This window comes from Myripristis murdjan, chromosome 15 (assembly GCF_902150065.1).
Source record: "Myripristis murdjan chromosome 15, fMyrMur1.1, whole genome shotgun sequence".
NCBI lineage: Eukaryota > Metazoa > Chordata > Actinopteri > Holocentriformes > Holocentridae > Myripristis > Myripristis murdjan.
In genome coordinates, this window is record NC_043994.1 from 20,439,265 (window position 1) to 20,454,986 (window position 15,722).

Below are 15,722 nucleotides of genomic sequence, written 5' to 3' on the forward strand. Positions count from 1 at the left end.
ACTAACATGATGGGCAACTAAAACAAAGAGAGATGGAGCTTAAAATTGGCTTTGCATCTTGGTGGTCACTTGTCTGTGGAACATTGAGTGCAGATCCTCTATATATGAGATCTTTTCCTCTAGCAAACTTTTGCCTCTGTTGGATGAAGCTGATGGGTTTCTCATTTCCATTATTCATGTGGGACTTGATAAAAAGGCAGTAGGGTCTGAGATCTTGTAGTGAGGTTCGTGGTTTCATCTTGGCATCGAGTGCTATTTTACTCACTGACGGACAAAGAGCGCTCATCATTAATGAAAGATGGGTGGGGTGTGTCATTTTGTTGTTGTTGGTCTTTGTGTTCCCATTTTGACATGAACAGTAGGTAAACACAGGTGTTACAAATGACATTAATTAAGTTTCAGCTCCATTAACGTGTAACAGAGCCAGGGCCCTGGTGTTGTTTATGCTGGCTCAAATGGCTCTGTTACACATAGATGAAGTGGAACCTTAATTAATGTCACTCACCTGTGTTACCCTACCTGTGTACACCCGAATGTCTCATGTCAAAATGGCAGCTGTGTTCAAAAATACACTGATTGGCCAAAGGAGGACATGGACCAAATGTAAGGCTGACATGTTTATTACAGATTGGCTCACAGGAGTATTGCATCATTTTGCTTTACCTCTTCAGTGTACCTGCACCCCGGCCTGTAGCATCTGCTCCTCGCCGTGACCATCAGACTTTTTAATGCTTCCTGTGGAGGGTCAGATAGTTAGAGTTAACTGCATAACTACACTATCTAAACTGTTTATTCAACCATATAAATGGAATAATTTATACCTGTAGGACTTGATTCAACATTGCAATATTAGTGCTTTTGTTACGTCATACATAATGCACATACTTTATACATAATGCACAAACTTTATACATAATTCACATGTTTTTATATTTATTATTTATTTTTCTATTTCTTATAATTTAGTTATTCTCTTGAGAAGCAGAGCAGCTGCAACCAACCAAATTTCTCCATGGTTATCAATAAAGTATTACTGATTCTGAGCAAAGGCAGATTGATAAAGGATAATCTGGGGATTTTTTTTTTTTTTCCCAAAATTGTTCATAAGGTCCCACCTGAAAATAACTGGGGTCATCTTTTAGGTCTGAGCTTACTTTAAAACAAGTACAGGCACTACTGTATTTTACAGCCTTTACAGTGCAGAATACAAAAAAAGTACACTACTTTTTGACAAATCTTGAGTTGGTTATTGCCGAGTGTTTTCGTCCCTCACCAGGACAACCACAGCCGACATCTGGAGTGTTTTGAGAAGCATAAAGAATGAGAAGCATGCAGCCTACCTGGGTTAAAGCTGGGGTGAGCTGCTAGATGTTGCTCGCTCCGCTCGGTCACTACCTGTAAACATGGCCCACGTGACAAGTCGCTGCTTGACACGGGCTTTGCAGCAGCAGGACGAATAACGGCTGAGTTAGAGGAAGTTATTGAGAGCCGGGGACAGTTGTACTATGTGATCCTTAAAGAGTTAAACAAAGCATTACACTAAGGGATAGGTAAGAGCCACACATTTCTGTAAGTACTTCTATTTTTAATACTAAAACTAGAGGCGTTAAAAGGGGTGTAAGGGGGGCGTGCTCAGCGAATGTTAGTTAGCCGCTGGCTAGGCTAACGTTAGTTACAAACAAACTTAGTAGGCCTATGCTAACGTAGTCGAGCTAGCGTGTCTCCCAGATTTTGTATGCTTGTCGAGGAGGTAGTCACACATTCTGTGCGTTGTGTTATTCAATGTCTGCTTAACAGTTGAATTAGTAAAAGAGCTGCAGGTACAGCAGGCAAGGTAACAGTGCAGAGCAACTCGTTCCGTTTGCTAAATGATCGAGGCTAATTGTTGTTAGCCATGATGGAGCAGGCTAACCAGCGCAACCTGGTCACAGATGGACATTATTCCCGAGGGACATTCTTAAAAAGTGTGAAGTCAACCTGAAATGAGACCTGTACCAGTCAGCTAACTCACACGTTTAGGAAGCCCATAGTTTGTGTGTTTGTTTGCGCTGTGTAGATTAAAACCCGGCCTTCGCCAGCTCGAGTGTTTGCTTGCGCGACTTAACGTTGCCATTCAGCGACATTAACGTTAGCTGGCTTCTGGACACTTTCTTCAAGTTGGTCACACAAACAGTGCACTGGCATTCATTTGCAGCGAGCTAAGTTGGTGTTGACGACTTTCCCGTTGTCTCGGCTTTGGTGACCTATGGAATCTGCAGAAACCATGCTGCTAACGATGTAGCTGGATAGCCAACCAGCTAACGCTAGCATACATCTGCCACGCTAGGCTAATTGACATTAGCAGATGTACAGTAAGCCAATCATACCAGCTACACACGCCAACACTTGGCTAAACTCAGCTGTATAATAATTTATACCAGTTTGTTGTTTTAGCTTGAAGTGTTTTCAAAGTCAGCCGGCGATACAAATGAGTAGTATCTGCTCAGATCCTCACTTTTCATAGCCTTAGCCAACCTTATCTTGCCTGCTACAGTTTAAGCTGGCATAAGTATCAACGTTATCGTACTTGTGGCTCACAAGTGTGGTGGATGCTGTGCTACCAGGGTGACAGACAGTGGTCTCTTAAATTATCACCTTAACAGTGATACCTTGACACGCCAGTAATTACAAAGTAAGAAACAAGCAAACGTTAGTAAGCATTTGTTTTACTGTAAATGCATGTGGTAGAACATTATATTTGATCAGACTGGGTCGCAGTTTTTTGTTTTTTTTTTAAATAATGCTGTAACATATGCCCCTCTTGTTTTGCTGCAGGTAGACAAGAAGGCTGAGCATTCATGGATATTGTGGACACCTTTAACCACTTGATTCCCAGTGACCAGTTGGACGATTCCCTGCTAGTAGGTCAGAATTTGGAATGTGAAGCCAGTGGTGATTTTGGGCAAGGCCTCCAGCTGGAAGATTCACTGAAGAACATGCTCAGTGACAAAGATCCCATGTTTGGATCTGCAAGCTCCCAGTTCAATCTCTTGGACAACGACGACCCCAGTTTTCAGATTGCCGGTTCAACAGGTATGTGCTGAGAGAGGCTGGGTCTCAAAACTATTCTCTAACAGAATGACCTGAAAGTCTAACTTAACCAGTACGTGGTGTTTGCTGTTTGCAGCCTGACAGTCTGAAATACCACCTTAGATCCATACTGAAGCTGAGATGTCCAAACAGGTCCCAAGCCTACACCTGTGGCAAGAGTCACAGGCATATGCTGGCATGTAATTTATGACAAATGTCAAGCTGCAAAGCATTGTAAACAACCTTTTAATGTGAGACAGGTGTTCGTCTCCTTGGAAACAACCTGATTGGTTGTTTAAATACAGATGAAAAAAGTGTATTGTATTTTCCTATGGCAATTTAGTTTGCTCATTTTCACAGGTTTCAGACAGTGTTTGTTGTTCCGGAGTGCTGAAGATTAACATCACAACTGTAAATTTGTTTGTGGAATGCTTGGAATGTCAGTTGTTTGTCGGCTTTGTGATGCTACATACCTGTAGAGTTATACTGTCTAAGACTGTTTCGGTTTCATGGTTTGCCCCTTAGATAATTAAAACAATTACATTACATTCTTCTTCTTGTCATATTGTTGCAGCAGGTCTTGACGTTGCTTCAGCGTCCAGTGGCCTCAGTGGTACTGCTGGTGAACTGACAGGTCAAGAGACTCCACAAGTTAAGCGACCTGTTGGCAGACCGAAGAGACATCCACGCACTGTAGAACATAGTAAGTAGCTTCGCAGTTTCATGGTCCCTTCCATCTAAACAGCACCGATCGTTTGAATATGAGGTGATGTATTTTCAAATGGTGCTTCTTGTTGATACAGGAGAAAGTGGTGGCCAGGGACCTGATACCACGTCTACCAGCACAAAGTCCCGAGGAAGACCAGTAAGGAGACCAGTCAGTAGGCAACAAAGGTCTTTTCTGATTGAGAAAGGAGTTGCAGGCCCCCAGCTGAAGAAAGAGTTAACCTCGGGAGGGCGTATTAATATTCATGACCTTGAGGCTGGGTTATGGCTAAACCCTGTTGTTGTATTAAGGCGGCTGACAGTCACAGTTGGAGGATTCAGGATTGAGCTTCTTCCAGGGCCTTCTTACACAGAAAATCCAGATACAGGGCAGTCAATATGCTTTGAACCTGGTTTTTCGTATGGCGGGGACATTGAATATGGCATGTTGCAGGATGCTGGGGTTAGTGTACAGAATCCCATGCCAGAGAATGTGAGAGACTTGGGTGTAGCTGAGAAGTCCTGTGCTGAAGATGCACCCCTTGGGCTGGGCCCGTATGTGAATCCAAATGATGTTCAAGCGGCCAACGGGACACTGGGAAGCCCCTGTTCGGCAGAGACCAAACTTGACAATCAGAGCGTTTCTGGAAAGCCTGTTAGTAAAGGAAAAGATGGCGACAAAGAGCCACAGAACTTTGAAAACAACAAGACTACTTCAAGTGATATTACGGATAGTAAGGAAAAGAAACAGATTATGGCCAAAAAAGTGCTCAAGTCTAAACAAGGACTCACCTCTGTCAAGAATAAGGATGCGGTACCAGAGAGACCAAGTAGCACAGTTAAAGGAACTAAAGTCTCCCAAAACATTTCTTCAAAATGCATCCAAAGAGGAGACATGCAGAACATGAAATCTCTAAAAGAAAAGAAAGGCATTACGCCTTTGAAAAGGCATGTGGAAAGTGCCCAAACAGAGCGTGCCACTAAAGTGCTAAAGACACAGGACGCAGGACCCCAATCGGTGAAGCCAAAATCGCCAGGTACTTCCATTGCCGTAGTCAAGAAGACATTATCATCTGACAGCCGCCCCAGTGAGCAGCAGGGACCAACCAAACACACTCATTCACATGTTAGTCCCAAACCTGAGAGTGCTCACCTCACACACGGTCCAGGCCACTCTTCAAAGACACCCGAGGAGGGAGGGCAGGAGAAGCCCAAAGTCAAAAAGCCCGAAAAGATCCTTCAGAGGCAGAAAAGTAAAAATGCAAGAAGTGTCTCTGTGGACGAGCCGCAGCTGTTTGTCCCAGATAACGCTCCTGTTGTGAAAAAAGAAACTGCTGAGGAGCAACCTGCAAACACAGAGACTGTATGGGATGGAAACAATAGTTGTGGTCTTTGCAAGAAACACCATAACAACACGTGAGTATCAGACTTTGTATAATGGAGAGGAGGGGAAAAAAGTTCAAAGGAAAATACTGTGCTATTAACTGTACACTCTGTAAAATTATATTGAAGTGAAGACCCTTGACACTCAACTGTCAATGCTTTGTATAAACATGAAGTTTGATGGTTATATCTACAGGATTCTCATTATCAGTCTGACTTGCTGATAAATTATATGCTTATTTCACTTTTTCAGTTGAGTCTAAATGGTCCTTACCTCAATTGGTGCTCAATTTGTATAGCGCATCTTTTAAGCAATGTAATACCTATCATGACTTATTTCTGTATCAGTGGTTGGGTTGTGCACTCAATAAGAAACTGTGTTTAGTTATGAGTTTGGTAGTTTGGTTGTGCATAACTTTGAAGATGCTTCACTTAGCACTATGGTAAGGGCATTGCCCCAAAGGGACACTAGATGGTGTAATCTGCACTCTGCCTGAGTACATAAAATGATACCACACTCATTATGTCTGGCATTTAACCTCACAGATCTCTACAACTTAAAATTTTGTTTGTCACAACTCTGAATAACATTCAAGTGTTGATAGTTGGGCATTTGCCCCAGCTCAAAACATACCATGTATGCGGGATGTTCAGAGTTGATATGGCAGCCCTGCTTTAAGAAAGATGTTGTTATGATGATGCAAAAAAGGCAGCATGACTTTCAGAGGAGTATTCCATTGTCTTGGCGTGGCAGCTAGCTTGCTGCAGTGTTTATCCCGTTAACTTTAGACGGGATAAACTGTCATACATTCAAAAGCTCTGCTGGGTAAACAAAATGAAATCGCCCAGTTTACAGCTTTGCCTGGTTTGATGTGAGTGTGCAGACCAGCACTCAGAGTGACAGTTTACAAGCACACAGTGAATGATAACATGATCGCATATCTTTGTCTAGGTTCATGGTTGGCTGTGGTCGCTGTGACGACTGGTTCCATGGCGACTGTGTTGGTCTGGACTTGACAAAAGTGCGTGAAATGGAGGAGGAGGACCAGATGTATGTTTGCCTAAAGTGTTGCGCTGAGGAAAGCACAAAAGTGGAGCCCGATGGCCTAGGTGCAGCCAAGCCAGAAGGACAAGCCAAGCATGAGGTACAGGATAATAAGCTGCCTGTGAAGCCGAGGCAGGGACCCTCACAGCCTCTCACATCAGGGGGGGTCAGGCCAGCAAGAAAGGTAAGTGATACATCACTGTGAGTGCCTTAAAGATGATGATGAAGAGGCTTGATAATGGAGTTAAGAAAAGAAATGTAAATGTCTCATGTACACAGGTTGCTTTGTCATTTGTGTCCTCCAGCTGTTTCATCCTCTGATATTAATCATAGCCAGTGTTACTACTACACAAGGGTTTGTTGTCCTTTTTGCTTTTACCTCACTGCCTGGCTTACACCTGGGTGTTTGATTGCTGCGGTGCACTCTCAGGAATTTATTACCTCACCTACACTTTTAACCCACATCATACATGTTTTCAAAATAATAACTCAACTTAGGTACACTTACTAGTCCTTGTCATTAAGTATCAAGTTTTCATTTAGATGCTATGAGATGTCTCTAGTGGTAACGTATTTATGTACTGTTTTCATTTCCCTCCTAACAGGATTCAGACAGAAGGCAGTCAACAGAAGGCAAAGATGCAGCACAAAAAACAGGTAATTTGTAGGAATGTAAAGGATACATTGAGCTGATGGTACAGTTTGATACCCTACACTGGGTTCATGGCTCAGTATTATCACAATATTTTGAGAAAATTCTGAAAAAAAGACAACTGTTACTGGCTTTATTTCTTAGGAAAAACAAAATAAAAGTGCATACCTTAAACAGGGTTACTCCAGATTTCTGTGCATTGATTTTTTGAGACCTTTTTAAAAGCCAGTTTAAATAAAATTGAAGACCAACTCCATTTTCAGTTAACAATAATAAAAATGTCATACATCTATGCAACCAATGGATTTTTTCCCTAGACAAATAATGTATAGAGAAACAGCTGCATTTTTAAGACCTCTGGAACCAAATTTATAACTCAAATACAGCACTAAAATAAATACCAGGAAATATGTAATTGTGATCTTGTAGATGGTGCAGCATGTTGCTATTGTGAACTGAAAGACAAAGCTCTCTTTAGATACTTAAATCAGTCTTTGTCATGTCATTTGTCTTGTTGCCATTGTCATTTTTTAAATCGGGAATCCAAAATGCTACCTCTTGTTAGACTAAACACCTGGGAAAGCATCCTAAAACCTGCTAGCCCCATTGCTCTACTTTTCAAACAGTACAAAAGAGAAGAGACCTAATTTCTTAGATATTAGACCAGAGCTGAAATGCTAAACATTTTCATGCTCATTCCTATTGTCAAATGTTTGTACTGCCAAACTTTTGTTAAATTTGAAGTATTTTGCAGTTCTTTGGGACACAGTTTCCCCACGCACTCAATAGATTTTGTCATTATGTCCTCACAGGACTAAATCCAAAACAGGAGTCAAAAAATAAGAGTTCGTCTTCAGCTGTAAAGAAGCCTGTGTCTGTGGAAGAAATCAGGAGGAGTGTGCGTGATTCTTTGAAGGAAATCCTTCTGCAGCGGTAAGTACTTCCCATGAGTAAAAATGATTAAACAAGTTCTTTTATATCCTGGTATTTATATTGTATTCAGAACTGTTCATGTTCTTCAAACTTAATATAATTCCCAAAGCATCCCAAATATGTCATATTTTTCACATTTTTAGGCTCAAAGAATCTGACTTGAAGGTCACATTGGAGAAGGCCTCTGAAGTTGCCAAGAAGACAGAGAGAGAGCTTTTTCACTTATATAAAGACACTGACAACAAATACAAGAACAAGTACAGAAGCCTAATGTTCAACCTCAAAGATACTAAAAATAATGTAAGTGCATTGTCATACACTGAATATGAAACAAGACACTTGGGATACTATTGGATCTCCATTTTTTTTGTATCAATCAAAAAATAAGTAAAAAATTTTCTGTTTTTTTTTTTTTTAAATTACTTTTTTTTTAGGTATTATTTAAGAGGGTTCTTAAAGGGGAAATTTCTCCGAGTAATTTGATTCGAATGAATCCTGAGGAATTGGCCTCAAAAGAACTGGCTGCCTGGCGACAAAGGGAGAATCGACATGTAAGTGTTATTTCCATATTTGTCAAAGTTGTTAATTAAATTTTATATCAAGTTGTAAGAAAAGTTTGTCACTTTGATTATGAAGTTTAGAGGTATGACCATAAAACACAGTAACACTGAAGCTGTTACCTGTTTTGAAGATTTTTTTTTCACAAAAACATAGCAATGCAATATATACCTAATTTTACAGACTATTGAAATGATTGAAAAAGAGCAGAGAGAGGCAGAGAGGCGACCCATCACTAAGATCACCCATAAAGGTGAAATTGAAATCGAGAGTCAAGAACCAGTGAAAGCACCTGAGACCATGGAGTTGGAGGTAAAAACAAACAAACAAACAAACAAACAAACAAAAAGTTAAATGTTGCTCTGTACCACATTTTCACTATAAAGCATACATGTTACATGTTATGTCATGTTGAGTTTTTTTTTTAAATTAATTAATTAATTAATTTTTGCCAATACAATTTATTCTGTTTTTAGGTTGAGCCTCCTCCCAAAGTGCCAGAAGACACAGCAGACCTGCCCCTAGAGAAGAAATCTGAAAGCACCAAGACAGATAAAGATACTACCAGCCAACACAGGTCTCACTTGTTTGACCTACATTGCAAGATCTGCACAGGTAAACCTTAAAATGGACAGTGGTCTTTGGTGGCGCATATTTCTGCATATAAATTTTCCTCTATCCTCAGGTATTGACATGCTGTATTATTTACTAATTCTTAGGTCGTATGGCTCCGCCGGTGGAAGAAGCACCAACCAAAGTGGTGAAAGTTGCTACTACAGTGGTGAGGAGGCAGTCAACCAAAGTGGAAGAGACTAAGAGCGCACCTTCACCTGTGAAGGAAGATGACCTCCACCTCACTGTTTTAGAGGAGAGCTTCCTTAATGCCAAATCTGCAAGCAGCGAAGGAAGGTGTGTTGGGAGTAATATGTGATGCTGTTTGTGGCTCTTCTTGCTAGACTGTTTTTGTTTGCTTGCTTCACTGTGTCTATAATGTTTCTCAGGTTGGAGTATACAAGTGGAAGAGATGATGAAGCCGCTTTCCTTGCTAACCTCAAGTCGTTGTGGAGAGGGTTCATTAATATGCCTGCTGTGGCAAAGCTTGTCACAAAAGCATTTCCGGTCTCAGGCATTTTGGACAATGTGACTGAGGTAAAGTGCACATCATTGAATATATTAAGAGTTGGAAAAGCTGTTCAGTGCATTATCTGACATAATATGTATTGATGGTTTATTTTTTTTAATTAATTACAGGATCTTCCAGACAGCATCCAGGTTGGTGGTAGGATTAGTCCACAGACTGTGTGGGACTACTTGGAGAAGATTCGTGCAACTGGAACAAAAGTGAGTTGACACATTAGCAGCTTATGTTGTCAGAGGGACCGTCCAGCTTGTAGTCAAAGTCAAGTCATTGCTCTGATTGCATATCGTTAAGATCAATTTGTAATGTCATCAAGATACTTGATGGATGGCACCACTCTCCTGATGTATTTTAAAGCTGACTTGTTTATGTTTGCTTCTAAATAAGCTTTATTTTATTATAGTAGTTGCAGTTCTACTGATAATACTTGAATTACTTTGAAGGCAATGGTCTACTTGATGTCAATGAGAAAATGTGTCAGTATCACTGCATTTTTTAAAAATGTTGTCTTTTTGTCCTTAAAACGTCTTACATGTTCTAACACTGAATGATAGCAAAACTAGTTTTAGGTTTGATGCTAATTTGCGTGAAATTGTCTTAAGTAATCCTCAGTGAGACACGAAGACACCTGGCACAGTGTTCGTATAATTGGTCTATTTCCCGTTGCTTTGAAAGGGATTCATAACCTTAATGGTCATACATTTTTCCCATGTCATGAATCCTTACTTGAAATGATGAAAATCATCAAAAGTGGAGCTATGTTTTCTCCTGACTAAAAGCAGAATGTGAATTCTGGCTGAATTTATTCCTAAACTTAAAAGGATTGTATATTTTATTGATACATCCGTTTGGATGTTGTTTTCTTACAGGAGGTGTGCCTGATTCGCTTCTCCCCTGAGACAGAGGAAGATGAGATCTCCTACACTCTTCTGTATGCCTACTTCAGCAGTCGTAGGCGCTTTGGGGTGGTTTCCAACAACCTGAAACAAGTGAAGGACATGTATCTCATCCCCCTGGGAGCTACAGAAAAAGTTCCACATCAGCTTGTTCCTTTCGATGGCCCAGGTAGCATGAATATTAGATTTTAATTACTCTTAACTAAGTGCAAACAATAATTTGTGGTCCTTAAAATTCTTAACTTGACGTTGTGATTTGGCAGGTTTGGAAAACAACCGTTCCAATCTTCTTCTTGGACTAATCATCCGCCAGAGACCAAAAAGAGATTTTCTTCCTGTGGACATGAATGAAACTGCGAGGATTATCCCTGAGAGCAAGCCCGTCACTGTTGCTGCAAGTGATACCCGTGTCACAGAGGAAGACGAGAAGTTCTACTTTTCCTCCCTGCCTGCTGCACATACAAAAGAGACAGACAAACCACTTAACACTGTGGAAGATGCTGATGTTACACAGTCTTTTGAGGAAGCATCTGCATCAGAAGACATCAATAACCAGGAACCCAAAAAACCACTGCGCTTTCTTCCAGGTGTGTTAGTTGGCTGGGGTGGAGAATTACCTCCTTTGCCAGATGTTGGAGGGAAGCCCACAACAAAAGCTGATAACCCTCAAAAGACCCAGCAGGCTACAAAGGAAGATGCAGCAAGCTCAGGAAATTCCACCAAAAGTCCGACAGCTGCCACACCGCGAGAACGCTTTGTTATCAAGAAGAAAGAATCTAAAACTGTTAAAACTGAACCAGAGGTATCCAGCCAGACTGATACATCTGTTCCTAACAACTTGTTGGGAAAGGACGGTGCAATGGTGACCCATAGTGCCTCAGTCTCTCTGAAAGATAAGCCTCCAGATGTATCAACAGAAGCATTCTTGGCAAGCTTGTCAACAGCTCCAAGTGGGAATGAAGCTAGCAGCGCTGTCTCTGCAAATAAAGGAGATGTTAGCCTTTTGTCTGAAACGGAAAAAGGAAAGCCTGAAGGGAATTCATCCTTGCACTCAAAATCCCAGGCTACTTCAGATAATGCAAACAGCTCAAAACCTCCTCTAAGTGGAATATTGAAAAAAAGTTCTGCATATTCCAGTGTGGCTGAAGGTAAGAAAATGGAGGAGGCACAAAAAGGTAAAACCAGCCAGCCATCTCCTTTGAGTCCCCAGCCTGTTCCTGTGTTGAGCAGCACAAGAAATGATCCTGTTCCGCTGTCTCAGCATGGATATTCACATCCTTCTCAGGAAGATCACAAACCTGGGGATGAAATCCAACCCAACATTAGGTCATCCCATAGTGAAAGAGAAGATCCCAGCATGCCCCAGGATGGTCCCATGGCAACTTCGACCGTATATACTCCTTCAGGTCAAGGACCACAAGCACCGTCTTATGTACCCCTTCACACTGAGGCATCTGAGTTCCAGCATGACTCAGTAATGGCGCCGGCTGTCCCACCGTTCAGCAACGCTGCATCTTTCCCACTGGAGCAGCAGCTGCCTCAGGTACCTGGTAGCTACGATTACCCAGCTGCCCCACCTCCCAGCACATTTCCACCCCAGGAGCAGAATCACATTGCTCCATGGACTCAGGATAGTGCCATGGTGTTGTGTGCTCCTCCTGGACTTCAGTCACAGTACCCTGACAGCTACTCTGAATCATCTGGCCAACCTGCGCCCTTGGCCAAAGACTACAAACGTCCAGAGGATCGATACAGTGATCCCTGGGAGAGGCCACGGCACACAGAGGACAGCGACCACTACAGGCGGCACAGCCACCACAGTGACACTCACCACGGGAAAAAGAGCAGACACCATGACCGGGAGCGGGGGAAAAAGCACGAACGCAGCCATGAGGACAAGTACAGAGAAAGGAGTAGACACCATGGACACTCAGAGGACCGCCATGGTGAGAGGCGGAAAGAGAGGCACCACAGTGACGACTACAGCAGACGTCACAAAGACAAACACAGACATAGACGGGACTCTGATCATGAGAATGGACGACGAAGTTCAAGAGACAGTTACTCATGATTTCTTTTCTTTTTTTATTTAAAAAAAAAAAAACAAAAACAAAAAAACACCGGTCTGCAGCTGTTACTGTGCCATTTCCTGCATACATGTTCCCTTTTAATGCTATTTGCAGTACAGCCAAACACAATGATATCCATATGTCTTTGTTCTTCAAACCAATAAGAATTCAATGTTGGAACCAGATTTTCTATTTCAAATTTTTAACCTTTTTAATTTTATTGTATATATGTTTGTATGTTGCATATTGAGCCACTGAACTCAACATAAATGCTTTGTTTCTCATGCAGTTATAATGGTTTAAATTTTATGATAACACAGCACAAGCGTGGACTAAAAGGGGAACAGTTCTTAGTTGACCTTAGTTATCTGGCATGAATGTAACAGCTGAAAACAATTAACAGAAAAGAAATATTAACAGCAGCTTCTCTCTCTTTTTTTTTAAAAGTTTGCTTATGTTTTTAAGATCACTTCAATATTTTATAAAGTTACTTTATTGAAAACATCTGTACATTTTGGCTTGTCATGTACATTAGAAGAATCAAGTGTGCCTTTGCACTGTGTTTATGTAGAGTTCGTAATAAAGCTAATCTTTTTTATTGTTGATTATGATTACATATGTTCTATTGGAAAAAATATTCTCAAAATTAAATCTTAACAAATATAATTAACCAGTGAATAATGTGTATTAGGACATTTACACATGAAAAATGCACATACTGAGTCCAATATCAAAAACAGATACATTAAGTTTTTAATTATCAGAGGCTATTGGAGTTACATTTTCTATTACTATTGATTGCCCCTGTAAACATTAAAACCTTCACTGTTTTGGAAAAACAGCAGCTGCTTGGGGTCTTGATACAAACGAATATTTTTGAGATTTCCTTCAAAACCCTTTGAAAACAACCCAGATGTCACAGTGGATACATTTCTGTGTAATTCAAATCCTCCTAAGTAAAACTGACCTGCATAATTCAAGGCTACATAACGCTCAAATGGGTCCACATCTTCAAAAAGGATCCTCCTATTATTCAAAAAAACCTGAATAATTGTGCTGTTCAAAGAGATGGAAACATGATGCCATTTGTTGCAGCATAATGTGAGATTTTTGAATGTTACAGGAAGGGAAAGTCTCTCTCCAAGATTCACAGAAATTTTAAGGTGGCCGTTGTTAAGTCCAATTGCAAGGTAGTCATCATCCTCATGCTCTGCCTTTCCCAGCCACATTATCAGACTTTCATTTGTGCTTGTCTGGAAGTCAAAAGAAGCCTGAGTGTATCTTAAATTTCTGGTGCTGAATCTTGGGTCCCGGTATCTGACATATGAGTTTCCCACAAACTTAAGAATATCCATGGATGTCTCTTTGTCACAATACCTTCCTTCCCATCCTAAAGGGCAAATACAGTAATATGAAGTCACGCTAGATGGTGAACATAAGGAACCATGTTTACAAAGGTTGTTTACACAGCTCACAGATTGGTTACACACAGGGCCACTCCATGATGGGGGGCATATGCATGTAAATGAGTCAGTGCCTGTTGCCCTGCAGTGACCTCCGTTTTGGCACACCTTGTACCCACAGGCTGTCCCATCCCAATCTCCTATGTTGGCTCCACCAAGTGCTCCCTCTTCTGTTAGCACAAGCTCTTGGCCATTGACGATCAGCTCTCTGATGCCGCCAGTGAAGCCCACTGGCTCCTTCTCGGTTGCTTCTGTAGAGACTGAGCTCAGAGTGGACACGCCACCCACAAAAATGGCTGTACCAACATCAAGAGTGGTCATCCCTTCAATTATGTTTTGTATCACTTCCTTCCCATCTAGGCTTAGGAAGCCTTGGTTACCGTTTCTGCCCGTTTTCACTGAGTGCCAGGTCCTGCCGCTCAAGTCCACCTTGTCAACAGACTGTAAGACGTGGGTGATGTCCCCGAGATTGTAGCGCAGCTGAATGAACCCCGATGTCAAGGACAGGCAGAGGAAATCTCCTGTTGGTAGAAAATACAACACAGCTATCAAGCTGGTGCTGCTAATGCACGTTAATGCATTTAAGCTGCAAATGTTTATTATCAAAAAATGAAAGACTCTTTTCTAAATGGCTGTTGGAGGGTATCCTTGTTTCTAAAACACTTCATACACTGACATACTACATTTTGTAACCTCCACAGGTATTTTAGGTGTAAGAGTAGATGTAATAAGACCTTCAAAACTTATTTTGCCAAGTACAACTACAAGGAATTCCTCTTGGTCCAAGTGTCAACATAACACCCATCAGAAATGTGTGAAAAAGATAAACATTACTGACAATACAATAAATACAATACAGAGCAGTATCAGAATACAGTAAAATAAAGGAGAAATATGTGCATTTCAGTTATGTACAGGTTTCAAGTACAGTTACTTTATATGATCAGTGGAACAGATAAAGTGTAAATATGCCACTGGATGGAAGCGGCCTGTGTGTGGAGATTGTGGCCTATAAAGTGTTGAAGTGGCGTCTAGTCCTAATTGTTAGGGATGTTGAAAATCTGAAATTAAAATACACATAGTAATTAAATCCTACTATTCCCAAACCTAAAATGAACATAGTCCAAATGCCTTAGAAGTAATGGTTAAAAAACATTTTTAGCACTAGAACATAAACTTGACATACAACGTAGACCCAAACAATAACACATACGGACAAAGCTAGAATTATCACTCAAAGCACCACAGCTGCATAAAATGCCAGAGGACACTGGGACCTCCTCTTCCTCACCAGCTCGAGCACTGAGATGCTGTGCAGTGTAGATGAGGATGCCATCAGCTGATAAAGGCTGGAACTGCAGCTGCAGAAGAGTCCTGTGTCTGAGAGTCATGGGTGGGAATGACATCCACGACGACTGGTTCCCACTGAAGAATGGATCGCTGATTTGTACAACTGAAACAGGAAATTTTACAACAGTGAATAAAGTAGTAAAGCCCTGAGAGAGTTTTAGAAAAAAAGGGCTTTCATTACAAGGATACAATTAAGATTCAATCAAGCGACCTCTCTGGCAGTAGAGTCCTGCAGTCCCCAGGGGGCACTGGCAGGTGTATCCGTTTGGTAGAGGGATGCAGGTGGAGCCGAGGGCACACAGCGGAGGGGGAGTGTGTTCAACATCACACACTGACACAGTCTCAGAGCAGAGCGCGCCCTTCCATCCAGGCGGACACTGACAACTGCAGGGCAGAGGAGCAGACTCACATGCTTTTCATTGTACTTGCTTTCCTTTTACCAGGATCACAGCATATGAGCT

At 41.4% G+C, this 15,722-nt stretch overlaps 2 protein-coding genes across 5 annotated transcripts in view; one reads left to right on the forward strand and one right to left on the reverse strand.

Moving 5' to 3' along the window:
• The first annotated feature begins 1,414 nt into the window (after positions 1–1,414).
• phf3 (PHD finger protein 3) lies at positions 1,415–13,118 on the forward strand. Of its 4 annotated transcripts, none has more exons than XM_030070060.1 (16): positions 1,415–1,550; positions 2,815–3,072; positions 3,644–3,772; positions 3,873–5,190; positions 6,110–6,386; positions 6,808–6,859; positions 7,667–7,787; positions 7,931–8,087; positions 8,222–8,338; positions 8,529–8,657; positions 8,822–8,960; positions 9,065–9,254; positions 9,347–9,494; positions 9,597–9,686; positions 10,353–10,548; positions 10,643–13,118. In XM_030070060.1, exons 2-16 carry the CDS (start codon positions 2,838–2,840, stop codon positions 12,448–12,450), a joined length of 5,106 nt encoding a protein of 1,701 aa, XP_029925920.1. In that variant the 5' UTR covers positions 1,415–1,550; positions 2,815–2,837; the 3' UTR covers positions 12,451–13,118. The 4 variants fall into 4 exon arrangements, with proteins under 4 accessions (XP_029925920.1, XP_029925918.1, XP_029925922.1 ...); XM_030070058.1 differs by having other exon boundaries at positions 1,438–1,569; XM_030070062.1 differs by having other exon boundaries at positions 1,438–1,569; positions 3,647–3,772.
• A 61-nt stretch (positions 13,119–13,179) lies between these two features.
• Positions 13,180–15,722, reverse strand: part of eys (eyes shut homolog) — a 163,165-nt gene continuing 160,622 nt past the window's right edge. The window contains exons 48-50 of the mRNA XM_030071113.1: positions 15,473–15,645; positions 15,203–15,364; positions 13,180–14,432 (exon numbers count right to left, since the gene is read on the reverse strand). Coding sequence (XP_029926973.1) covers positions 13,240–14,432; positions 15,203–15,364; positions 15,473–15,645 — 1,528 coding nt within the window. The 3' untranslated portion in view covers positions 13,180–13,239. The remainder of the gene's footprint in view (positions 14,433–15,202; positions 15,365–15,472; positions 15,646–15,722) is intronic.